General features: G+C 39.8%; 1 protein-coding gene across 6 annotated transcripts in view; it reads left to right on the top strand.

The window, feature by feature from the left end:
* UNC80 (unc-80 homolog, NALCN channel complex subunit) overlaps window positions 1–26,500 on the top strand; it is a 186,976-nt gene that overhangs the window by 5,200 nt on the left and 155,276 nt on the right. For all 6 annotated transcript variants that reach the window (XM_036022913.1, XM_036022916.1, XM_036022912.1 and 3 more), the window contains exons 4-10: window positions 275–576; window positions 6,197–6,320; window positions 8,217–8,290; window positions 10,986–11,125; window positions 22,596–22,857; window positions 23,915–24,049; window positions 26,132–26,348. In XM_036022913.1, the coding sequence (XP_035878806.1) occupies window positions 275–576; window positions 6,197–6,320; window positions 8,217–8,290; window positions 10,986–11,125; window positions 22,596–22,857; window positions 23,915–24,049; window positions 26,132–26,348 (1,254 nt within the window). The remainder of the gene's footprint in view (window positions 1–274; window positions 577–6,196; window positions 6,321–8,216; window positions 8,291–10,985; window positions 11,126–22,595; window positions 22,858–23,914; window positions 24,050–26,131; window positions 26,349–26,500) is intronic.

The raw sequence follows: 26,500 nt of genomic DNA, 5'->3' as shown, positions 1-26,500 counted from the left end.
GGTCAACTGTACATGGTATCTGACTATGGAGATGTGATGCGTACAGTTTCCTGTCCTATGATAGCATGTCATTCTGTAGAGACAGCAGCCTGTTAGAAAGCCCCAAACCAAGAATGTGCCATCAGTTGTTGCAAGGGGTATAGAGAAATTCTAGTGCTTACAGAAAATCAAACTGCAGAGCAAAGTAGAGATGTTCGTCCCAGACCCCAAATTGACATCTGTTGCTCTGGTCACAGAGTTTGCCTTAACCTGGCTATGTGGTTGTCTCTTGCAGGCCACCAGGATAAACTGGGTGTCGCTGAGACAAAACTCCTTCACACCCTGCACTGGATGCTCCTGGAGGCCCCCCAGGACTGCAACAGTGAGCGGATTGGAGGCACAGACCGGGGATCCAGCTGGGGCGGCAGTAGCAGCGCCTTCATCCATCAGATTGAAAACCAGGGTTCTCCAGGACCGCCTTGCCAAAGCAGCGCCAATGATGAAGAAGAGAACAACCGAAGGAAGATATTCCAGAACTCCATGGCTACTGTGGAGCTCTTTGTCTTTCTGTTTGCTCCTCTAGTCCACAGGATCAAGGTAAGCAGAAAGGTGGTGTTAGGCTGAGGGGGAATAGATGTTGCGCGTGGGTCCCCGGCCAGCAGTGACCACGGAACGCTGTGGATGGCTTGACGAAAAACACGCGAGAAAAAACACATGCACAGAGACAGACTAGTTTCTGTGGGGAAGTAGGGACGAAATGGCCACCCCCCCTAGTGGGGAGCGTGCCGATTTACCATCCATACCTGCTTTTATTGGGCTCATTTTGCATAATAATTCAGGTAAAGTACAGTACTCATCAGGGGGAAGTAAGGAACTATAGAAAACAAGGAACTCTGCGGGTCTATTTTGAGTTGGGGTCAAAGAGCTGTAAGACTTTGAGGAACATAACTTCCTCCCTGGACCCCTCTCATTCAACTGAGAGCATTCTAAACAAAGAAGGTTTCACAGTAATTTACATGTTCTTTCTTAGGCCTGATCACCTGGGGAATCCGCCCTTTTCAGCACAGAGCTACACCACCCTGTCATTGTTTCAGGCTTAGCACGGAAACTAAGGCAATAAGGAGATTTTCTCCCAGATGAGAACTCAGGCTATGCCAAAGCCGAGGAGCGAGGGTCCATCACCCCCTTTTGCTGTAGCCCCCCAAATCCTTCTTTGGGGGGGGCTCCCAAAGTGATCGTGCCTGGCTTAGGTCGTTCCCCCCTGTGGGGAATCTTACCCATCTTTGGCTAACCGACCAAGCTTTTTGGGGTTCAGTTATGAATAAAGCAGCAGAAGCAGCATTCCTGCCAGGGAGATAAGCTATTGTCTCCTTGCTGGCTTGCGGTTCCAAGGGCGTTCCCTTAGCCTTAGCCTAGGCGGGGGTTTCAGCTTCTGATACCAGTCAGGGCGGTTCCCAACAAATAGAGGTGGAGTGAGGATGAGCTATTACCCTAATCTTTGTTTGGCCATCCTCATCTCACTAAAATCTCAGCTGCATTTGAAGCTGCCATCAGGCCTTCTTGAAAATTCCAGTTGCTTTGGTGACTGACACCCCATTCTGCCAGTTCTTCTTATCTCCTTTGAGAGCCTGTCTTTTTTTGGCTGGCCCTTTAACATTGGGCCTCTCCAGAAATGCGCCCTGGACCCTTTGCTCTTCCCATTTGATCTTCTCTTTGGAAGACGTCCTCTCCAGTTTCATTTACGATTTGTGTTCCATAGGCTGAGGTCACCTAATTGTACATCTGTAAACCAGACTCCTCTCCTGGTCTCTGGCCCGGATTGCCAGCTAGCTTCTCCAGATACAGGGTGTATGGGCACTTTCCGATTTCACCTGAAATGAGCCCTCATCCCAGTGTTTTGTATTTCAGGTGATGGACCCATTCACATCAACTCAAACACTAGGAGCTACCTTTGAACTGCCTTATTCTTACCAACACATTTCACTAATCACAGACTCTTCCTCATTTTGTCTCATAAATAATTCTCAACTGTACCACACCTTTTTTTTTCCTATTTACTATATTAACCCAAGATTTTATTATCCCTTCCTTGGACTTCTTACTTGGGCCACTTTCTACCTGGATTCACAGCTTCCAAGTTCACCTCATAAAATCCGACCTCAATACCAAAATGATCTATTTTAAATGAACATCTGGCCACATTACCAACATGCTGAAAGTAATTTGTTGATTTTTCATTATACAGAAAGTGGAACTCCAGCTCCTTAATGTGGTAACTGGGCCCTCCATGGCATTCCTGGCAACTTCTTCCCATCGGCTCCAAATGCTTAGAGTTTTCCCCAGAACATAATGTGGTTTTTTCAGGCCTATTTTCATGCTGGTCTTGCCACCTGGAATGCCATCATATTTCAGCCTTCTGCCTTGGGAACTCCTACTTACCCTTTATAGTTGCATTCAAGGTCCACCTTCCTGCCCTTATATTTTTATAATATTCTAAACATATCTTTATTTTTACTTTTAGTTTTTTTTCTTATTATCTCTTTATGTGCTATTCCTCCCACTAAATTCTGAATAGTTTTAGGGTAGAAATTATCATTGTGTTCTGGATAACTAACATAGTATCTATGCTTCATAAGTATTTAATTAAATTTTTTTAGTACTTAACTAATGTTTATTAAAAATTAATTCACAGAAAGCAAATAGATCTATGTAAGTGATTCATCTTTTTTGTAAGACACTGTATAACTTAATGTATATTTTTATGATTTAAATTTATAACTAGTCAAATATTTCACATTAAATAATAACCTGAAAATTCTGTCAAATATATTACTCATTTTAGACCAAATTTAATTTTATCAGTGAAAAATGAATATTTATTATACCTAAGGGATCAACTTTAAATGTGATATTTATATTTTATTGATTTGATTATATTTCTTTATTTCTTCAATAAATATTTATTGATTGTCCACTACATGTTAGGCCTTCAGAATCCTGGAGAAACAACAGGGAATAAAACAAAATCTGAGCCCTCATATGGATTTATTTTTATAAAATCCATATGTGTAAAGTAAGCAATTTTAAAGTGGAATTTAAAATCATAGTTGTTCAAGTAGCTCTTTCTAAGCTACTAGTAAACACATTTAAAATTGCTTCATATCATCATGGAAACAGGCTTTCAGGGCAAGCAAGAAAAGCATCTGAAGTGTGGGGAACTTGAGTCTGCCAACGTTCACACCCTCTGGGTTTTCTCAGGACCTTTATAGACCACTTGTCCCATGGCTGTTTGAGTGACAAAGAGTACCTTCTCCAGCTAGGAGTGTCTGGTCATGTATATATATACATAGCATTGGGTGACCCGTTAAAGAGGACTCCAGCAGAGGAATTAGGGTACTGAGTTTATAGATTCAGCCAACATAAGAAGACTTACAAAGGAAAACAAGAGAAGACCATAGGTTCTACAGGTATTCAGGTCTGAAGAATGATCGGATTTTCTGATGTTATTCGGGGAAAGTAAAATTAATCAAGTGTGATGCTCCAGGAGAAAGGCATAGTTGAAGGAGATCTCAACTTGTCTTCAAGACATAGACAACCTAGTTGAGAGTATCTCAAATAAAACAAAATAATGAGAGTAATCATTGGTGAGTGCTAAGTGTCACGAGAGGTGAAGGCCAGGATTCAGTATAAGAGCTCACTCATTGCTGCAGTGTCCATGGGATTCTATATGTGTCAAGATTACTTATGAGAAACATGGAAAAGGACTGAGCTCAGAAACTACAAAATCACTGAAACCAGGTCATTTGAGATTCAGTGTCCTGCTTTTCTGGAGACAAATCTGATAAGCTTTGCTTACTATTAGTTCTCTGATTGCTGGGTCTAATACCACACATATTGCTATGCAGCCTTCCCCATGTCGTTTCAAGGGAAGTGAGGTTACTCTCTCCTTAAGGCCAGACCTTCCCATCAAACTGTTTACTCATATCTCTAGTTGAGTGCCTAACAGGCATACCAAATCTCATATGTCTAAAGTGACGCTCCTGATATCCCCAAACCTGCTCCTGCTTTATCTTGCCCATCTTTATCAATGACAAAGCCAAAAATCTTTCACACATTTTTCTCTTACACTCTACTTCTGGTTGGTAAGCTTTATCCTCAAAATGTGTCTAGAGTCTACCCCTTCTCATTTGACCTCTACTGACATCCTAGTCTAGACATCTTTCCCCTAGATGATAATACAGCTTCCTAAATAGTCTCTCTTCCCACCTATACCCTTAATTCTCAAAAGCCTGAGTGATCCTATCAAAACTTACATTCAATCATGTCACTGCATTACTCAGAATCCTCCGATGGCTTCCCATCTTACCCAGCCATTGCTGAAGTCCTTGGTATGACCTATCACACCCTGTATTATTTGGAACTCAGTAAGTTCTCTGAACATATTTTTTTTCTACTATTCTGTCATTCACTTGCCTACTACTGGTTGTTTCTTGATGCATGAGACATGCTTAGGACCTTGCCCTTGCTGATCCCTTTTCACATAAAGTTTTTTTTGGAAATATCTGCATGGCAGCTCCTGCAGATCCTTTCTCAAAAGTTACTGCTATAATAAGGCCTTCCCTGGCCATCCTGTCAAAAATAGAAATACTTTGTCTGATATACCTCTTTACCTAATTTATTCTCCTTTGCACTAGGTGAGCAGGGATTTTTCAAAATTTTTATTGAATTTATTGGGGTGACATTAGTTAATAACATTATATAGGTTTCAGTGTACAGTTCTATAACACATCATCTACATATTGTATTGTGTGTTCACCACCCCAAGTCAAGTCTCCTTCCAGAGCAGGGATTGTATGTTTTGTTCACTGATGTATCTCAGAATCTACAATGGTAACAGGTACATAGTAGGTGGTTTTACATACTTGTACAATGAATGGGCTTCCACAGGGAGTCCTAGGGGCTTTCCCATTGTGGGTATTGCAGTGGTGCCTGGACCCTATGGCCAGCCCAAATGCAGATTTCTTCAGGGATTTCCCTAGCTTTTCCAGTTGAAGCTTCTTTTAATCCTGAGCTACATTGATTCACCATTTGCAGAATCACCTTACTTTTTGTTTTCCAGTTTCTTCCCAGCTCCTATATTTTTAAATCAGTGGTTTCCAGCCATGGCTACATGTGAAGGTCACCAGGGGGATCTTTAGAAAACCTCAGAAGGGCTCTAATTTAATTGGCCTGGGCAAGGGAGGAAGTGGGACCTGGGCCTCCTGTGTTTTAAAATCTCCCCAAGCGATTATCATATGCAAGCCAGGATTGTACATCCCTGCCATAAGTGAGTGCCTGGGTCTCAGCTGTGTTCATTAATCTCCTACCCCATTCTCTGCTTCCAGCTCGACAGTGTTTTGAGAGGCTGAGTTGTTTAACACGTAACCTAAGAATGTCATATATCTGTACTTACACAATATGAGAAAGCATCTTAAACCTAGTCTCTCAAAATGATGTGATGATGAAACACAGAATGTGCTTCCTGAAAAAGACCTTAAAATTGTAGAAAAACTGAATGAGTTTAGGTTGTAAAGTCAGTGCAATTCAGCAAGTAATGTGCACCCAATTCTCAATGTTGTGTTAAGCATTACGATTATGATAGGGGCTGTTGAGAAGGGAAGATGCCTGCTATATCCCTGCCCTCAAGGAGCTGAAGACTGTTGAAAAGGCAACATTACAAAGTAATACACTAAGAAGGGTCTAAATATATATTCCTGGTCCCGTGAAATGCAAGAACAAGAGATGGATTGGAGAATAGAAAGTCAAATAGCCAGCATCTAAGGATATTAACTTATGAGGAAGAAAGGACAATTAAATAATTGAGAGAAATAATAGTGATTACCACAAGGAAAGAGGTCGGCTAAGACTTGAAATCAACAGGCCTCTGTCACTGCTGACACAAAACAATAATTTCTGTGTTTTGTGCTTTGCACAAGCTGAATTTTAATTGAATATTAGTTTTGCCTAAAGCAGACCACTGTGATTTCCATAGTAATTGTGACAATAACCTAGGGCTATTGGTTCACCCTGGAAGAACTCATCTGTGTGATGAAAGAAGACCTGGAGGGTCAACCCATTTTGAAAATAATCCTGTGAATGATGTTAATCCTTGCATTGACTGGCCCTTCCAACCATTCTTAGAGGCCACTTTGTGGACGTAGATCTTCTCTCCTCACAGGAATCTGACCTCACGTTCCGACTGGCCAGCGGCCTTGTTATATGGCAGCCCATGTGGGAGCACAGGCAGCCTGAAGTCTCCGGCTTCACGGCACTGGTGAAGCCCATCAGGAACATCATCACAGGTTCGTGACTCGGGCACCCCGTGAGATGGTCTTAGCAGACTCCCTTACGTGCAGGAATGAGGGTGAGGGGGGAATTTGCCCTTAAAGAAGCCAAGAGAAAGAAAATTTCTCCAGAGAGTTATCTAGGTGTCCCCAGTACAGGAGTCACTCACATGACAAGCCTCTCCAAACCAAGAGCACATGCCATGGTGTTGTGTGACTTTACGTGAGTCATTTAAACTTCCTGTGTGACTTAACACAACCTTGCAAGGACATAATATGTTCAGGAATTTTGTAAACTAGGAGTGCCATGTTGTTCATATGTATGATGGGTTGTTCATAGTGACATACCATGCTTCCTACTGTCATTCAAAAGGAAGATGAAATTTTTTTGTATAGTAAAGGTAGGCTAACCCCCAAACTTACATGTATAAAATACATCAACCACGGAAACAAACTATAAAGTCAAGAGTAAACCTTGGTGGTTTAAACATCAAGGAACTAAATAAGTAAAAATGTCATAGCCAGAGTGATCTGCTTCAGATTCCATGGCTGCAGTGAGGTTAACTTCATTTGACTAAAACAGTCTGAGAGTAAAGACAGATGTGTGAGGTTAAAAAACTGAAAATACAAAGACAATTTTGGGGGAGGGACTGAATGTGGGAGATGTGGGGTGGGCAGGGCAGGGGAGAGTAATGGGGGAAAAATAGGGACAGGTGTAATTGAACAATAAACAAATTTTAAAAAACTGAAAACAGTGTAAATAAGACATAAGAAAAATAAAATATGCTATAGTAAAACAAAACTATTACTGAAAAAGCCATATCTTTACATTTATTAAAGAAAAACATTTTCTTCATTTATTTGAAGACTTACCACTTATGTAAATGTAGAAGTCACTTCAAATTTAGGTTCTCTTTCTCCTTCCTCTCTCTCTCTCTCCGCCCCTCACCGTTCTCCCTCTCTGTCTCTCCTCACACCTAAACTGTGATTTAACACATGTACAAAAACTAGTAAGAATCCATGTCCAGGTGAATAGTACCTGGGCTGTTTGCTTTGTCCACCCCCCTCCTTTGCTTCTTTTTCTTTATTGTTGTTCAAGTACAGTTGTCTCCATTCCCTCCCCCCACCCCTACCATTCCCACCTCTCACCCTTTGCTTTGGAATCATATCCAGAGTGGGCTCCCTTCCCCTCTTCCTGACCCCTGTGGACTTAAAATGGTGTCCAGCATCTGAGAGGAAATGAAGCTCAGCCTAGACAACATGTCCAGAAGAAAAAGCAAGGGCACATGGTTGACAGTCCCCCTGGTCTCTTGCTTTGTGCAGTTGATAAATCACTTTCCTCTCAGCACCAAGTTACTCATAATTCAAACGGAGCACTGCCATCTTAGCTTCCCACTGTTCTCCATCGTTAGGTAAAAACGTAACTGGTCTGAATCTTACTTCAGGGGCAGCTTATTGTGGTCACTAGAACACAGACCATGGAACCATATAGCCTAGGCTGGGACCTTATTCAAGGGTCAAGTGACCTCGAGCAAGTTAAACTTGCTGTGCCTTATGTCTTCATCTGTAAAATGGGTCTAAATGTACAATATATAAATTGATATATAACATTTATAACAGAAGTTGGTAGATGTTAAGTACCATGTAGGTGTTAACTATTATTGTTTTTAGTATTGCCAACTTTTTAGCACTTAACCTAGTGAGTCAGACTGTATAGATAAGAGATTTAGATTAATGATTTAGAAATGCTAAGATTTTTTAATTGATTATGTGATTTCTCTTATAACATGTGTTATTATTACATGTCTCCTTTTTAAGGTGAACTGTTAGAATAAGTTTTTTATTTGAAAATAAAATGAACTCATGAAATAAAATGAACGTATAAAATTTAGGATAGAATGTCTGTCTTTGCAGCTAAGAGAAGCTCTCCTATTAACAGCCAGAGTCAGACCTGCGAATCGCCAAATCAGGACACGAGACACGGAGAGGTGAGTTTATTTGAATCATGGGAGGAAAGGGGGCAGCCATTCCTCGGATGCAGTGTAGTGTGAAGGGTAGCACCTAAGTTCTGTAATGATGAACTTGGTTTCAATGCCGGCTCCTCAATGTGAAACTTTAAATAGCCTCAGGTTTTCCATCTGTCAATGTGGAAAATAATTGTATGCACTCCCCAGAAATGTGGGTGGGGTGCTGAAACTAGGCAGTGTACAACTATTGGTTTATCTCAATGGCTAGCGTGTAACATTAAATGTTAGCTATCATTATTCATCCCAGGTTAACTAAAGTATCATCTTGTTCTCAGTCAATTATTGAATGCCCTAATATTTATTAGACAACTTGAATATAGGTGCAATAGTGCTTTAGCAGGGAGGAGGGAGTAGAAAAGAGTCATAAGATACCATCCTACCTTTAAGGAATCTAAAAGTTTAATGAGAAATCAAGACCAATACACATAAAACAGAAGATGCACAATAAAACAGAATATAACTCAAGGCAAATTTGTCATTCACTGTTTGGTTTGAAAAAAGAAAGAAATGAAGGCAAGAATAGTTCAAAGCTACTTCCACTAACTTAGCTCATGTTCATATGACCAGCCTTCACTTCCAATTTGACATGCATAAAATAAAACTTGCTGGCTTCCATCAAAGCAGGATCCTCTTTTCAAATGATGGCGTATTCCTGCTAGGAGTATCATCATCTTTTATACCCTCCAAACTGGAGATTTCCAAGTCCCATGATATCCACTACTTACTGAGTAATTGCTAAATACAGATGCTGTGATTTAGATGTGATATTTTATCTCATCCAAGATGTGTTTTTTTCACTTTTAACATCTTTGAAATTGAGTCTTCTTGATGGTCTGTAGCTTCTTACAATCTCCCTGCTTGGTAGCACTCTTGATATAGTTGTCATTGTTGTGCAGCAAGAATATGGTCATTTCCAGCATCTGAATTTGAGGAATCAGGGTTAGTGGCCTTAGAAGAATATGTCAGAGGGAATAATGGAGTACTCCTTTACAAAATAACACTCTTCATATGGAGAAAATCATTCTATGGAGAAACATATATCAACCACTCCGAGTTGAAATATCTAAATTTAAAAAAATGTTAGGAGTACCTACCCAATTTATCACACTTATATTTTCCTTTTGACATATACATAGAATGGATATATAATGAAACCTATGCCTACATATACTTGAGATAACCCCTTTAATAGGTATAAAATAAAAAGTCCTCACTGATAAGTGTCCTGGATTTTTTCTTATTTTCTTTTTTTTTTCAAACAAAATCTTTGTTTTATTATGGTTTATGCTGTTAGAGTTATCCCATTTTTTTCCTCCTTTGCCCCCCTCCCCCCAGTCCACCTCGCACTTCCACAGTCAATTCCCACACCATTGTCCGTGTCCATGGGCCCTCATGTGTGCTCTTGAACAAATCCCTTCACCTTCTTTCAGTCTCCACCTCCCTCCTTCCTTCTTACAGCTGATAGTCTGTTCTGTGTATCCATGCCTCTGGTTCTATTTTGCTCATTAGTTTATTTTGATCCTTGTATTCCTCCTATAAGTGAGATCATATGGTTTTTGTCTTTCACCAACTGGCTTATTCACTGTTTGTTTCTTAATTGAACATAAAATAATGGTGTATCATAACTCATTACATCTTAGATACGATGAAATATATAAACATCATATTTCATTCTCCTTAATTCTCTTTGTTTTTTTGCTGAGCAATCATACATGTATTTTGTTTTCTTTTTTGTTTTGTAGCTCAGAAGTGCTCTTTAGTCTCAATGCCTGCTTCTACCCTTTAAATCCATGTCCTTATAACTAGATTGCAGCTTGGACTACCTAGTTGAATTTTCTACCTCTAGCCTCTCCTGCTTCACATAAATATCGGTTAATCATACCTGACTAATATTCCTAATAATGCATCATTTATTAACTCACCATTCCGCAGAGGGTTATTACTGATCTATATGCAAGGTGTTGTGCTTTCATCATATCCCTTATGACTTAGGAGCCTATAGTAGATCCATCACCTTAAGACTAAACTCCTCTCCTTGGTTCTCTGTGCCTTCTGCCACCTGGCATCACCCTTCTTAAGTGACCCTGATTACCCCTTCCATTAGTTAAGCACTGTGTCCAATATACAGAGCATGCAGTTTTAGCCGCTGACTCTTGGCTCATAATAAAAGTCATCATATCCAATTGGAAAAACATATTATTACATCCTGCTCTGATGCTGATGGAAAAACCTGAACTTTGCACTCCATTTTCACTTCTGGCTTCTATTTGATCAGCTCTTACTAACCTGTTGCTTGGTTTCAGCCTCATGACTCTATTTGGTCCACCTCAGTCTTGACATATCTTTGATGAATTGTTGACTTGTCACTCTTCTCCTCTGGATAGTGCATATGGGGGTGAAAAGGAGCTGAATCAAAGGAAAAATGAAATAAAGTCTACTACAGTCTTTAGCCTAGGGCTTATTAGAATGACACCTGTGCTTTCTTGAAGTCTGTTTTCACTCTCTGTTAGATGAAGGCAAAATTCCTTGGTCTGTGACATTATAATTAGCTATGCTGCAATTTTTTAATTTAAAAAATGATGTATGTAATATGATGGCCAATTCTAGAAGGTATACCTGAAGCAGAAAATTAATCTGTTCTCTCCACCTCCAAAAGGGACTCCAGGTGGTCTGTGAAACATTCCAGTCAGATTCCATCTCACCCAAGACCACCATTTCAGGCTGCCACCGAGTCAACTCCTTTGATGGAAGTCTGTCCTCCCAAACTTCCCAGGAAAGAGGTCCATCGCATTCCAGGTACATGATGTTAAGGGCAAAAATGTATCCCCAGTCGCCAAAAACTAAAAATGCATTTTCAGTTTCTTGTATAGCCTCTATTCCTTGGAATGTGTATGTGCATGCCATGTATATACTCTTGGTCAGGGTATAGTTACATTAATAATTCCTGAAGAGTGTTCCAAATGGCTCTCATTTAAACAAACTGGAGTGGAGGTGGGAAGACATGTCTGATCTAATGAGATACCTGAGTTATCTAACATTTTAAATATTTAAATGCAGAAAGTCCAGTGAGCCTATCCATCAAAAGATTGTGCTGTAGGGATGTGAAAGGATCCACTTTAATGTATGAAAATACTTTATACCAGGAGATCATTGTATTAAAGGGGGTGTTCCCAAAGTACTCACAGGGAATTGAAAAGTCTGCTCTTTTACACATTTTGATTCTACCCCTTGTTAGCATGTGCACATGGTGAATTTGGTTACAAATGCTGACATGAGGGAAGCCTGGATTCATGAGGTTTGCCTTTGTACCCAATCAAAAGATCCACCCACTGGGTGAGAAACCCTGAGACCATTTGTACATCCCTGTTTTTATATGAAGTTACTCTCTAGTGGATATTATTTTAAAAGGAAGCATTTTAAAAATAGTTTCATTGAGGTATAATTTACATACTATAAAATTTACCCATGTAAGTGTGCAATTTAGTGATTTTTAGCACATTTACAGAATTGTGCAACTTTCACAGTGATCCGATTTTAGGACAGAACTGAATAATATGAAGAAGGCGGCCTCAGGAAGACCTCAGGAAGATCTGGGATGAGCATTCTGGGCAGAGGGAACAAGTCTAAAGGCTCCAAAGTGAGAATAACTCAGTGCGTTTTGGGAACAGCAAGAAGGCCACTGTGACAAGAGAGTGTTGAGCAAAGGAATAAGTTGTAGGGAATCAGAGATTGTTGTGAAGGATCAGATCATGTAGGAGCTGAGAGGATTATGGTAAGAAGTTTGGATATCGTCTCCACATGTGATAAGAGGACCATTGGGGTTGTCTGAGCTATGGAGTGCTCATTAATTATTATACTTCTTAAACAGTCCAGATGATTTATGGAAATAGTCTCAGGAAGCAAAAGTTGATTCAGAGAACCAGTTAGGAAACTAATGATCCAGTTGCAAGAGGACTCTGACTTGGTTAGATGTTGTGTAGTACAGGTGGAAAGGCTGGGACTGGGGTATGCTTTGGGGGTGGAGCTGACATGACTGGAAGTGGGAGTGAGAGAAAAGGAAAGAGCCAGGCAATATGTGGGTGTTCAGCTTGAGCAACTGGGGTGGAATGGTGATAAATGTATGGGATAAGGAAGGCAGAGAAAAAGCATATTAAAAGATTCTGGATTTGCCTACCTACACCTATCCCCAAGGCCACCACCATCAATCAAACCGCTCATTTGCTCCTGCCTATGGTGCTACAAGAGCACACTCACTAGTTTCCTTTTATGCAGTCCTCCACCACCAGTAGAAAAACGTACACACTTGTGGAAAACATCAGTCCTGCTACTCCGTCACTTTCACTCTTTTAATGGGTGTGTCATTGCAGTAGATTAAAAATTTAAATCCTTGATATGCCCCTCCAGGCCCACATCATCTGCTGCTATCTATCTAGTTCTCTAGTCTAATGCTGTGCCAGTCCCCAACAAGCCCAGTCACTGAACTCCAACCTTTGTGAAACCTTCACATGCCACTAAACTTTGCCTCATCTCTGAGATTTGGAGTATGTTAATCCAACTGCCTGCATTGTTCCCCTGTTTATCCTCACTTAACCAACTGCTTATCCTTCAAGACTCAATTTAAATATCATTTCCTGACTCCTTAGAGAAGTTTCGACAGATCAACCATGTTAAATAGTGCCACAGAACTTGTTTTCTCTTATGGCACAAATGGCAATCATAATTTAAATACTTATGTTATTATTTGTCCAATAGCTATCATTTTTTCTAGGCTATAAAATTCAAAGAAGAGAGATAAGTTCTTTTTTACTCCCTCCTCTATCTCTAGTGCTTGATACAGGGCCCTTAATGAAAGGTATTGAATAAGTAAATGAGTTTAATTTTCACAACAGCCTGAGAAGAAGACATTATTCCTTCTTTAAAGATGAGGAACTGAGCCCTGGCTAGGTGGCTCAGCTGGTTGGAGCATCATCTTGTACACCAAAAGGTTGTCAGTTTGATTCCTAATCAAGGCACATACCTAAGGTTGCAGGTTCAATATTTGGTCAGGGTGCATACAGGAGGCAACCTATCAATGTTTCTCTCTCACATTAATGTTCCCCTCTCTCTCTCTCTCTCTCTCTCTCTCTCTCTCTGGAATCAATGAGCATATCCTCAAGTGAAGGGAGGAAAGATGAAGAACTGGAGCATAGGGATTAAATGAGGTACTCAAGGACACACAGCTAACAAGTGGAAGAACGAAATTTGAGCCAATCTAGCCAATTCCATGGTCACCGCCCTCACTACTCCCCCATGAGAAGTTAGATCTTTAGAAAGAAAATAGTTGACTTTCTCTAGCAACCTATCCATCTCCTAAATTATGTTTTTAACAGAACCCTCTTTTCTCTTTGGTAACTCATTAAAAAAAGGAAAGTTTTGTTATTTCCCCTGATCTCTCTCTCTCAATACATCTCTGCAGCTCGGCCCCTATTTAGATCTTTTCTAATTGGAGCTGGTAGCATAACTACTGTTTTGACACTTCCTCCCTTGACTTTTCTCACATTACCTGTTACGGTTTTTGTTATTTGTTATTTGTGTGTTTTTTTCTTACCTCCATAACTGACCCTTTCCAGACTTTTTCTTTAGCTTCTCTTCCATGGCCCTCCTCTATTGTTGGTATTTTCCTCTCCTTCCGTATCCGTACTCTCCCACTGAGTGATCTTATTTACTGCCACCATTTAAAACACTAGTTATATGTTGAGGACTCTCAAAACTTTATATTCAATCTAAATAACTCTTTTGATCTCCTTACCTATGTAATCAAGAGAGTGATAGACATCTCTTCCTGTACCTCACAGGTACTTCAAATTCAGCCTCTCTAAAATCAAGTGTATGCTTCAATATTCCTCGTCTCAGTAGATGGTATCACATTGTATGGTCTATACATACACATGAGCTAATTATTTTACACATTCTGCACCTTCTTCCATTGGTTATGTGTTTTGCATTTTACTGAAATACATGATTGCTCCCCATTGAAAGTATAGATGTGATGACTGGAATATCTCAGGCAAGATGGTCCTTTGTTAGGATAAACAAAAGGGGATATGGAGGCCTACTATACCTCTTTTCCCTACCAAAATCTACACATCACTCAAGGTGCAGCTTAAAGGGCACATCCTCTCTATGAAGCCTTTTATGACCCTTTCTCCATGCTCCGTTACCACTTTGTTAGAACTTCAAGTTACCATATATATGATTCTGCAGTGTATTATATTTAATTATTATGTGCTAATCTGTCAGACTGGATTATAAACTCCTTGCGAATAGACAGCTTCATTTATTTGTTCTGTGCTCTTCACTACAAAGTCATTTCTTAATTTTAGCATTATTTCCCATCTGGAGGGGCTGAGAATTTTTAAAATCATTAAGTCCCATATCATTAGTTTTTAACAGATATTGATTTAGTTCATGTATCTTCTTTCTCAATTGATAGTAAGTAGCAAGAAGAAATCAAAAGGCATCTTCAACACTTTCTCTGGAAACCTTCTTAGTTAGGTCACCTGGTTTGTTAAATACATTTAACCTTCCACATCACAGCAGGAAGCTTTCTGTCACTACAAACAAGGATCCTCCCTCTTCCGGCTTCCAATAACATGCTTCTCACTTTCCTTAAGCCCTCATCTGTAGCCTCCTCAAAGTTCAGAACTTATCTTAGCAATTTGTGCAAGCAATTTATGCTTTTAGGGTTTGATGTACTTCCGAGTCTTTACAGCCTCTGCCTATTGTCTGCTTCCAAAACCATTTCCAGAATTTAAGGTTTCATTTTGGTGCCACAATCTGTATTAGCTATCAATTGCTGTATAACAAATTACCCCCAATCTTAGTGGTGTAAAACAAATGAAGTTTATTACCTCACACAGTTCCTGGGGATCACAAACCTAGAAACAGCTTAGCTAAGTGGTTGTGGCTCAGGGTCTTTCAAGACGTTGACCCTGGCTGAAGTCATCTAAAGGCTTGACTGGGCTGAAGACTGCTTTCCACCTCACCCGGGAGCAGAAGCTTCAGTTCTTCCCCATCGGGGCCTCTCCATAGGGCTGCTCATGACACCACTGATTTTCTCCAAAGCACATTATTCCAGAAAGGACAGGTTGAACCAAGAAAAATGCTTTAGTGTCTTTTATAACCTAATACCAAAGAGACATGGCACCACTTCTGCTATACTCTATGGATTGCACCAACCAACCCTGGTAAAGAGTGAGAGGGGACCGCATGGAGGTGTGACTCCCAACAGGCAGAGACCATTGGGGTTTTGAAGGCTGGCCACACAAAGAATAATCATAATGTCACCATCATTTTACATATGATGATTATTGTGATTCTGTCTGTACATCTTCTTCATATCAAGTATTGAGTATCCTCATATTCCTCCATTACCAATTCTGTTCTACACAAATTCCAAAAAGTTTTACTTAAGTGTAAGGAATTTCTTACCTGAAATAGTATGCTCCTGTCTGACTTTTAAACATGATTAAAAACAATATCAGGGTGAAATCTTGAGGTCACAGAATATTCAGGAGCTTATATATCTTACTTCATTTTTCTCAACCATAGTAAGCATTGGCAGTTTGCAAGTATAAATATAAAGTGATTTTTTTCTTTGGTGAAATTAAGTGTTAATGGCCCCAAACTGATTTGCCTTTAAAGACAGTCAACTATAATATCCAACATTTCCTCCTTGTGGAAGGATGTTGGGAACTGCCCTGCCTTGTTTCAGAAGCTGTAACCCCTGCCAAGGCTAAGGCTGAGGGAATGACCTTGGACCTAAGCCAGCAAGGAGACAAAAGCTTACCTCCCTGGCAGGAGCACTGCTTCTGCTGCTTCATCCATAATGTCCCACAGTGCTTGGTCGGTTAGCCAATGATGGGTAAGATTTCCCAAGGGGGGAATGACCTAAGACAGGCACGATCACGTGGGAGGCCCCCAAGGAAGAACTTTGGGGGCTACAGCAAAACGGGGTGATAGACCCCCGCCCCTTGGCTTTGACCTAGCCTGAGTCCTCACTGTCTGTGGGAAAATCTCCTAATCTCTTTACTGCCTGCCTTCCCTTGCTCCACCTAAGCCTGAAACAATGACAGAGGGTGGTGCCACCCTCTGCTGGAAAGGGTGGGTTCCGCGGGTGACCAGGCATAATAAAGAATATGTAAAATCCTGTGAAACCTGCTTTGTGTAGAATGCTCTCACTGAAATGATAAGGGTCCAAACAAGAAGTAAATTTGTTCCTCAAAGTTTTACAGCTCTTTAGCCATCTGACCCTGACTCAAAATAGGCCCTCAGAGTTCATTGTTATCTATTGTTTGATCCTTACTTCCTGGCAATGATTAATGAGCTTTACCTGAATTCCTGTGTAAACAAGCTCAATAAAAGCCTGCTGGGGTGGGGGAACAGGGCGCTCTCCACTAGAGAAAGTGGCTGTTTCGTCCCTATTTCCCCACAGGACTCGGTTGTCCATATGTATGTTTTTCTTGTGTTTCGACGAGCCATCTGCAGCATTCTGCGGTCACTGCCAGTCAGTGGCCATGACAGAAGGACATTGTTTTTTCCATTTTTGTCACACTTAAACATTTTCATACAAATATGCATTCTTTGACACATTTATGCACGCAGTTGCACACAGCACATGTACGTGTGAATTAGATGTAAATTGGTGACACTTTAGAAGAATGAATTAGGTCTTTTCCCTGCCTGGCTGCTGTGGCTGGTTGCCATGGAAATGATGCACAAAGCAGACCTTTCAGAAAATGCTAATGGTAATATATCTTCATTGGAGGAATTCATGTATTAATCAGAAATGAAAAGAACTATAATAACAAAGCAATGTAAATATCCTAGGGCTAAAAGCTATCTGATTGTATCAAACAAATCCAATTTATCATCTCTTTTGCCCTGGCCTTGACTGAACATAACTCTTCCCTGAACTCTGAGATCAATGAACAGGTAGGCAGTTTGTTAAAATTAATGTGAGATTTCATCTTTAATTATTATATGCATAGACTCAATTTCTGCTTCATTAGATACTACATGGGGTCAAGACTGATTTCACAGTTCTCTGCCTCAATAGATTACTTCCAAAGTGCTTTTCTGCCTTGGATGCCCTCTTTATAAAAGCATGTCCAACCCTAAATAACAATAACTTGGTTTCCTGAAGCCACAGTTACCTGGAAAAGAGATTAAAGCAATTCTTACCTTTTCCAACAGACTTTTTTGTCATAATTTGTTATTTATTCTGCACATAGAAAAAATATATGCTAATTATAGCATATGAAATTTTTAAAGGTATATTTCTTTAACAATGAAAGTCATCCATGAGGTAATTAGGTGGGTATAAACATTACTTTTTGTATATGTACTCTTTATTATTTTTACATATACAATTTAAAATAAGGTTTTTATAAAATTTTCATTTTTTATTCTTTTCTACCAAATAACTTATAGAATCAAAGGATATTAGAGTTGGAAAGAGCATTTCCATCATATCATACAATAAACTGTTTCCATAACATATATCTTTATTCAGTTTTATAAACTTTTCTCTCACATGTTAAATAGATGCTTGATTAACATTATCAAAAATGACTTCTATTGGTTACTTAAGTGAAACATTGACTACATGTGACAATGCTGTCTTAAGTGAAATAAAAATATTTATTGATAATTTTTGTTTTTTATTGAATATTCACCCCAGTATAGCTCATAACTTAAGCCAAATAAACTAGTATTTGAATGTTTAAATAGTTATAAATATTTGCTACAGAATGCTCTTTTTAATTCATTGTTGTTTCAAATGAAACAATAATAAGCAATGGTAAAGTAAATTTACTTAAAAGTTTTGATTATTGAAGTTATAGACATGTTTTTAGTGTCTGATCACAGCCTTGTATCAGTGGAGCCTTGCTGTCGTGTGGTCCATTCCCGCAGAACTGGTCCCGTCTGTTAGGGAGTAGTTTAATGACTGTGGGACTCAACTGCACAGTTAGTAATTACTTCCACTCAAATAAATTTTGTGTGTAGAGAAAGACATATAGACAGCTGGCACCCTTGGGGACAAAATTGTCAACATATTCCAGTTGGGGGTTCCATATAGGAATTGTTGTGGATGTCAGCTTAAAGGTACATGCCCTGACCAGTGTGGTTCAGTTGGTTGGGCATCACCCTAAAAAGCAAGAGGTCACTGGTTTGATTGCCCACCAAGGAACTGACTGTGCAGCTGATTCGGTCGAGGTGTGGTCCCAGCTGAAGACGAAGGCGCGTATGAATGATGTTTCTCTCACATTGATATTTCCCTCTCTCTCTGTCTCTCTCTCTCTCCCCCTTCCTTCCGCTCTCTAAAAATAAGTAAATAAAATCATTTTTAGAAAGTACGAAGTCATTCATTATATGTTTCTTTAGGACAATTGTTCTCTAATCTTATTAAGAGCATTTAATTTTCATTACCTGGAGATGTTTAAAATAAAGACTTATGGGTTCCTTTCCCAGCAATTCTGGTTAGTAAGCCTGTAATCTGTATTTTGAACAGCCTTGGTCTTCCCTGTCTACCTTGGAATTCTCATGAACGTAGTCCATTGGCATCTCATTATATGGAACACTGCTCTAGGGATTTGATATATTTTATGGAACTCCCTAATCTAAATTACTAAGTAGAAATATTTGGGGACACTGAGGTACAGGGCAGAAAGTAAAGGGTAAAGACAGCGAGTGCAATGGGGGATAAATAATTCTGCTGAACTACTAATAATAGCTGCCTTAATCACAGCAGCCTAGTCAAGAAACCACAGTTTTCACAGGCTCTTATAATAAGTGAGATGATTGTCACACATACTGGAGGAACCTAAAATTACCCAGCGGGTAGCCAGCCAACCTCATACTTTGTGTTTTCTTTAAAAACCCAAGACTATATTGCTTTTAAAAAATCCTCTTCTTCTAGAAAAGGATGGGTTGGGAGGAACCGGTTAGTCGACGCGTTTTTTAATTTTATTACATTTTTGGGATGACATCTATTATAGAAGTATACAGGTTTCAGGTATATGGTCCTATAATACATCGCCTGTTGTGTTGTGTGTTCACCACCTTAAGTCTCCATCCTTCACCATTTATCCTCCCTTTACCCTTTTCTATCTCCCCGCCCCCACTTTCCCTCTTGTGATGGACATACTGTTTTCTGTTTCTATGAGTTTTTCTTTGCTTAGTCTCTTTACCTTAGTACCACATGATGTCACTCATACGTGGAATCTAATGAACAACATAAACTAACAAACAAAACAGAAACAGACAACAAACCGACGGCTCCTGCCCTCCAGGTGCTTCAGTCCTCATCACTATGGAGTTCTTCTCTACTCCCCGATTATAAAAACTGGCCAAAGTACTTTTCCAGAACTATTGTGGTTTCATATGTTTGCACTTAAATATTAATCTAGCTTGGTTTTATTTGGGCAATATAGGCCTAATTAAATTTTTCTGAGGACTGAGTCAATTATGACAACATATATTGACAAATATATCCTTGTGCTAAGTTGATGCAGGATCTTTTTTACATATTAAGTTCTTGTAAATATTTGAACCTTTTGTAGCTCCATTGAACTCTTTTGTACACCATTGAACTCTTGTTTATTTCCAAATCAGTAGTACATTGGTTAAATATAACGTTGTGAAACACAGATAAATATCTGGCAATTTATACTCTTCACACTCTTGTTTAAACCTTTCTTAATTATGCTCAAATTTTTATTCATCCATTCAGTTAAATTTCAGAACAGTCATGTTGATTTTAGAGATAAATCCCTTTGGAACTTTGGTTGGGATTTATGATATTGTAATTTATAATAAGAAATATAAAATATATTTAGACTTTGTGTCATTTCTATAAGAAACTGGCAAGGTCTTCTAACACCTTTAGAATTTCCTAAGTGCTGAGAGCAAGAAAAAGTATCTTCTGTTGTTATGTTAATGAACCTTTGGAATGCACCTGAGGCTGGGGGTGGGTGTCCAGGAATACCAACAATGTGATTAGAGGGCTGGGACTTTCAGTCATTTGCAGAATTTTTCAGGCTTGTGCAGAGTGGAAGAAGGAGAGAGAAAGCAATAAGGCTAGATGGATATTTAAGAAGAAATGTTTGTGTCTGTGGTGTTGATGAGAAGTGGTTGGAAGGGTAATTGATGGGATTTTCTGATGGATTGAAAGTTGCCCCTTAGCTGATGTCCAAAGAATATTCTAGTTCCCCAGAAAAGAGATCAACTCTAGCATCACATGTATGGGAACTTAGCTAATTATAGAAAACTCTTTTTCATGTGACTGCCAACTCAGTTAAATCATTAGTATTGTAGCACCTTACGTGAGTGAATTTTAACATACCTAGTTTGCTACTTGTCAACTAAAACATTCAAGCATAATAGACTACAAAATATTGACATTCAAAACCACCGCATACATAGGCAATTGCCCCTCAACAGGCCAGACAGTGGTACTAATGACAGCACTAATGGCAGCACTAATGGCAGTAGAGACAGGGAAATGCAACATGTACTTCAATAAGGAAGTTGAAAGGCTATGAAAATGATTCACAGGGCACTGGACCTGGTCTGGGTTTGTGTATTTGAACTTTTTACTGCAACCCACAGTGAGAAACACATTTTATTCATGTTAGGCAAAAGGATTTCGGGTGTTAAAGTGACAAACGGCCATCCTAGGCAGGAAGCCAGTTCACCCTGCGGGGGTGGGCTCCCACACTTGAAGAGAATATTCTTACTAGCTAAGTGGGTCCATTAAATAGTTGCTGTTTTGGATTACGCAGCTTTTAACAGTCACATAGAGCAGAGGCTACAAACAACCTGAGATACACGTGCCACTTGGCTGTGTATAACCAGCCCCGTCCCTTTTTGGGTGTGGAGGTCTATGGTCTACCATCTTGCTGCCACCCAGGAAGCTGCTTTTATTTGTAAGTCCCCTAATAAACACTTGATGTTATTCTGGAGTTGTCAGCCTCTTTTGCCATCTCTCAGCTAAAAATGAAATTTTTTCCCAAGGACTTAGGATTCACAACAAAGATGTGAAGGGAAACAGAAGTTTCACTGACCACGCAAATCCTTACTCAGTTTGGTGCATTCTGATGATTTTTATTCCAATTAACATTTTAATGGTAGTCATATCCTTTTGAATTAATCTCTTGAACTGATAATGGATTATAACTTTCATTTTAAAAATATGGGTCTGGGAAGTTTAGGAAAATTTCTTCTATTCTAAGTGGCTGCTTTTTTTTTTTTTGCTTAAATTTTTTATGTATGGGCAGCACCATTTGCTAGTTGGTAGCAGGATATAAAAATTTTACTTTTGTATTATCTACCTTAGGAAGACATTATACTTGGCAGTTAAGTTTAGATTTAAGATTACATACTGGACCCCAGATGTCCTCAATTTATAGCTTGCATTTATTGTCTATCATTTTCACAAGACCATACGTTCCTCAAGGCAAGGAAGTTAAACTTGCTTACCTTCATATCCTCTACAATGGTGTATTGTGCTGAGCAATTACTTAAAACTATTTTGTAGTACACTTAAATTGATGAGTTAAGTAATTAATATGTCATATGTTTAAATTGAATAATAGAACTCCAGAACCATTATTTCTCAACTTTGAGATATTGTAAATTGAGTAAATTATGTAGATATGTAAATTGAGTTTTCAAAATGATTTCATTTTCCTCATAGTATAATTTTTGTTTGTTTAGTACTTGCAGTTTCCTTGTGTTTTTAACATAATTTCACAATTGAAATTAAAATAGCCCAATGAAGTACGCAGATATCATCCCCATTGCTATCGAGCTAGAAGTCAAACCTGATAGCTCAGTTTAATAAAGTCATCATGATCTGAGCCTCATCTGTGTCATAGGTTCTCATCATTGCCCCTCATCCAGGTTATTCACCAACTATATCAATTACTTGTGATTTTCCCGCCCGCCCCAATTCACAATGTTTTAAAAACTGTGCACCTTTGCAGGCATTATTTTTCTCACTGAAATGCCATCTGCCTGGATAATTCCTACCACTCTCAATGCCTCTGCTTCCAGGTAGTGTCTAGCAAAAGTGGAATGAGACCAGTCAGGAGGATATTAGAGTGAACCAGTAGAAGACTAAGTGAATGAGTAAATGAACAGATGAGAAAAGCGCAGTGGTAGGACATGTAGGACTTGGAATGTAGGACCGCCAGCATAATCATCTTTCTGCCTTTGGAAACAGGGTCTCTCTTGTGATACCTCCATGCCAAAGGTCCCGCTATGCCACCTACTTCGATGTTGCTGTTCTCCGCTGCCTACTGCAACCCCACTGGTCTGAGGAAGGCACGCAGTGGTCTCTGATGTACTATCTACAAAGGCTGCGACACATGTTGGAAGAAAAGCCAGAAAAGCCCCCAGAGCCAGATATTCCTCTCCTGCCCAGACCCAGGAGTAGCTCGATGGTGGCGGCAGCTCCCTCGCTGGTGAATACCCACAAAACCCAGGTAAGAGAGACTCCAACCATTGTCATTTTGACACTGAATTGACAGCTTTGGTCATAGCAGATTCCCTTTTGCTTCTGTGCATCTTGCTCTTACTTATTCCAGCACTGACTATTTGGTCAGGGGTTACTGTGATGTTGTTGTCCTTTCCCTTCCATCAAAGGAGTGTTATCTGAATGCCTTTTGTACCCACTAATCTAGGGTAAGCCTCTGTTGATCCAGAATAATGGAAAATTGGGTCTTAGATCATCAAAGCACTGCTTAATAGAGAGTTCTTGCATATAATCTGTTGATTACTGATAGCATAAAATGTGTGACACTAGAGGTTTACTGAATATGACTTAACCTCTTTTGCATCACTCAAAATTATTTATTGCCTCAATGTCATCATTAGGAATAGGTGTTTTTGATATAGTCTTGCTGTTTTTTATATATGACTGTATATTGGTGTGACGACATCCTTTGAAAACCACTTTTTGATAAACTAATATCCTTATATCAGCTTGAACACTTTTTCTGCCCCTCTTCGTCATCTACACCACTTGTTGAATACGCAGAGGGAGACATGGTTAGCGGTGGGTTCCAGTTGTTTGGGTTTACTTAGAGGTGAATTGACTGTGTCTGAAAACCATCTGCATATTCTTAAAATAAACACGAACAATGTAATATCAGACAGTAAAGGAAATATACTCTGTTTTAGTGGTAGTTGATTCTGCCCAAAGTAAACATCTCTTTTGGTGAATCATTGAATAGAAAGCCACAATTTTTTAATAAGAGAAAATAATTCCTATCTTATCCCTATTTTCTTAACTTTCCTAAATCTGGAGCTTCATGGTCTTGCTGTTGAAAACTCTAAAGAGAGGTTATAATTAATATAAATTTATCTCCTCGGTAGCAGGATTTGGATTTTGAAAGTCTGGATATATAAGTCTGGATATAAATATTTCATAGATATCAACACAGTAGGAATATTTCTACTAAAAATATGGCATCTCAGTATTTATTTGGATATAAAGCTCTGAGTCCTCGTTCACTACACCTACCTTTATTGTCCATTAAGGATCTCACCATGAAGTGTAATGAAGAGGAGAAATCTCTCAGTCCTGAGGCCTTTTCTAAGGTATCGCTGACCAATCTGCGTAGGTCTGCAGTTCCGGATCTTTCTTCAGACCTTGGCATGAACATTTTTAAGAAGGTGAGTAGAGCCACATATGCTTTTGATATTTTGGTAAAAGAAAAATGGCTGGGGCATCGGTGCTTCTGATGGTGCTGCAGTGTGGGGTGGTAAAGGGACCTCGGGGAACAGAAGTCAGCTCCTGGCGATAACGCTGGCTTGCAGCATCGCATCTGTGTGCCTTGTACAGTAAAGTCCCTCTGTGCACGCGTGTGCTGCCCATTCTAAATGTTGCTGCAGAGCTCAGTGCTGACGATGTGCTTTCAAGTGGCATGGTGGGGGAGTAGTTGTGATAGCAATGATGGTAATGCACATTTGTATGGTTCGTCGCATTTTATTGACTACTTGATATAAATGGTTCTCATTCAATCCAGTGAGATCTTTATTTTCCCCATCTTGCACAGAAGAAACCAGGTCTTGCTGCAGTTCTCAGACTGGTGGGATTATCTTGGGACATTTATTCCTGAGGTCATCTCTGGTTTAAAGGCAACAAAACAATGAAGCTTTGTCAATTAAGTAAAAAAAACTTTATAACAGACCACTAGTTTTACTACTGCCACAACTTCCCCTTATGACTAAGTTACAGTGTTAGTGTAACTTTCCATTCAATAAACATTTACTGAGCATCCACAAGGAGTTAGAACCCTACAGATGGGAAATTACAGGTGTTATTTTTAGTGTAAAGGAATAAAAGCATACACTTGGGAGTCAGTTGATCAGGGTTCAAATTCCAGCTCTGCCACTCTCAATCTGTGTGATTTTGGCCAAATGACAATGTATCAGTTTTCTAAATGACATATATGGCTTACCAAACCATATATCAGTTTCCTCACCTGTAAAATGTGTACATATTACACTTACCTCAATAGGTTATGGGGATTAAGTGAGATGATGCATATGAAGTCCTTCCTGTTACAGGCATTTAGGAAGTACTCTATAAATGTAACTACTGTTCAGAGAGAGAGGGAGAGACCAAGTCTTACAGACTTTAGGTAGTTTGTGAAAGGTGGAGTCCAAATTCAAAGCTAGGTCATCTCAATGGAATACTAGTTCATGCTCCAGTGAATCTACCACTCCATGTCTCTTTTTTTTTTACAAGTATATGGAGCTAATCAAACAGAAAATAATATGTGCAGAGTAAGAGCTGTGTGGTGGCTTCATTTTCTATTTTTCAAAATGATGAATTATGTTGATGAAAAACACAGAACATATTATTGACTTATGTGTGAGCTCAGAGTATTGCTAAGGAAGCAGCCATGTCTGTCTTCATTGATATGCCATGGTCATAGTTTTTCTAGAAATGTCTGTCATTGTAAGGAAAAAAAAAAGAAGTTTTCAATACTGACCACACGTGAGTACCTCTGGGCAGCTTTTACAAATTTGAGTGCCCAGGCCTGGCTCCAGAATTGCTGAAGGTTAGGCCCAGACATTAGCATATTTTAAACGCTTCCTAAACATTCTAAACTCTTATTTATACTGGATCTTGAACTTGACCCGCAGCAGTAATGGGTTTGTACCAATGCACGCTCTGCATCTTTTTTCACTCTCCTTATGAACAGCAGTACATATTTGAAGTTGTCTGGCAGAAACCATTGATCTCAATCTTAAAAAATGGAACAGAAAATACTGGCTTTTCCAAATGGGATTCTGACTCGGGCACTCTGTGCTCTAACTCGGTGGCTTTCCAATTTTACCATGCATCAGAATCGCCAGCGAGGTTTATTAAACACACGTTGCTGAACCTCACCTTCTGAGTTTCTGATCCAGTTTGCCTGGGTTGGACCTGAAAATCTGCATTTGTAACAGTTTCCCAGGTGACCCTGATGTGGCTGGACCAAGGACCACACTTAAGAGAACCATTCCTCTAACCCAACCCAGCAATAAGACCCAGGGTGGCATTTTTACCTTTTGTTTCATTTCTTTCATTCTTTGAACACATTGTGGAGACTTCTCCCATCTCTATTTTATGATACTCAGTGGCTTTCTGGGTCTCCTCTCCCTAGGACATTTCCAGTATTTTAGGGCAGGTCAGGGAGCCCTTTGGGAAGCAAACTAGAACCTCTCCTTTGCCCTGTGCCTTCCCCTTTCCTTTCGCCCTCCCAGTTCAAGAGCCGCAAAGAAGACCGAGAGAGGAAAGGCTCCATCCCGTTGCACCACACGGGGAAGAGGCGGCCGCGGAGAATGGGAGTGCCGTTCCTGCTGCACGAGGACCACCTGGACGTGTCCCCCACCCGCAGCACGTTCTCCTTCGGAAGCTTCTCTGGGCTCGGAGAAGACAGGCGAGGCATCGAGAAAGGAGGCTGGCAGACCACCATTTTAGGTGACCGCACGGACCTCCCAAAGCAGGGCAGAGCTCGAGTGACCTGTTTAGGAATCCGTATCTAGGGCTCCCGGGCAAATCGGGATCTTCCCTGACTGCTTTAGGCAAGAAAGTTGGGCCCAAGAGTGAGATTCTCAGTACAAAATAGTGCT

This window comes from Phyllostomus discolor, chromosome 4, assembly GCF_004126475.2.
Source record: "Phyllostomus discolor isolate MPI-MPIP mPhyDis1 chromosome 4, mPhyDis1.pri.v3, whole genome shotgun sequence".
NCBI lineage: Eukaryota > Metazoa > Chordata > Mammalia > Chiroptera > Phyllostomidae > Phyllostomus > Phyllostomus discolor.
Note: the sequence above shows the minus strand (reverse complement) of the source record. Positions and strands in the feature narration are given on the sequence as shown.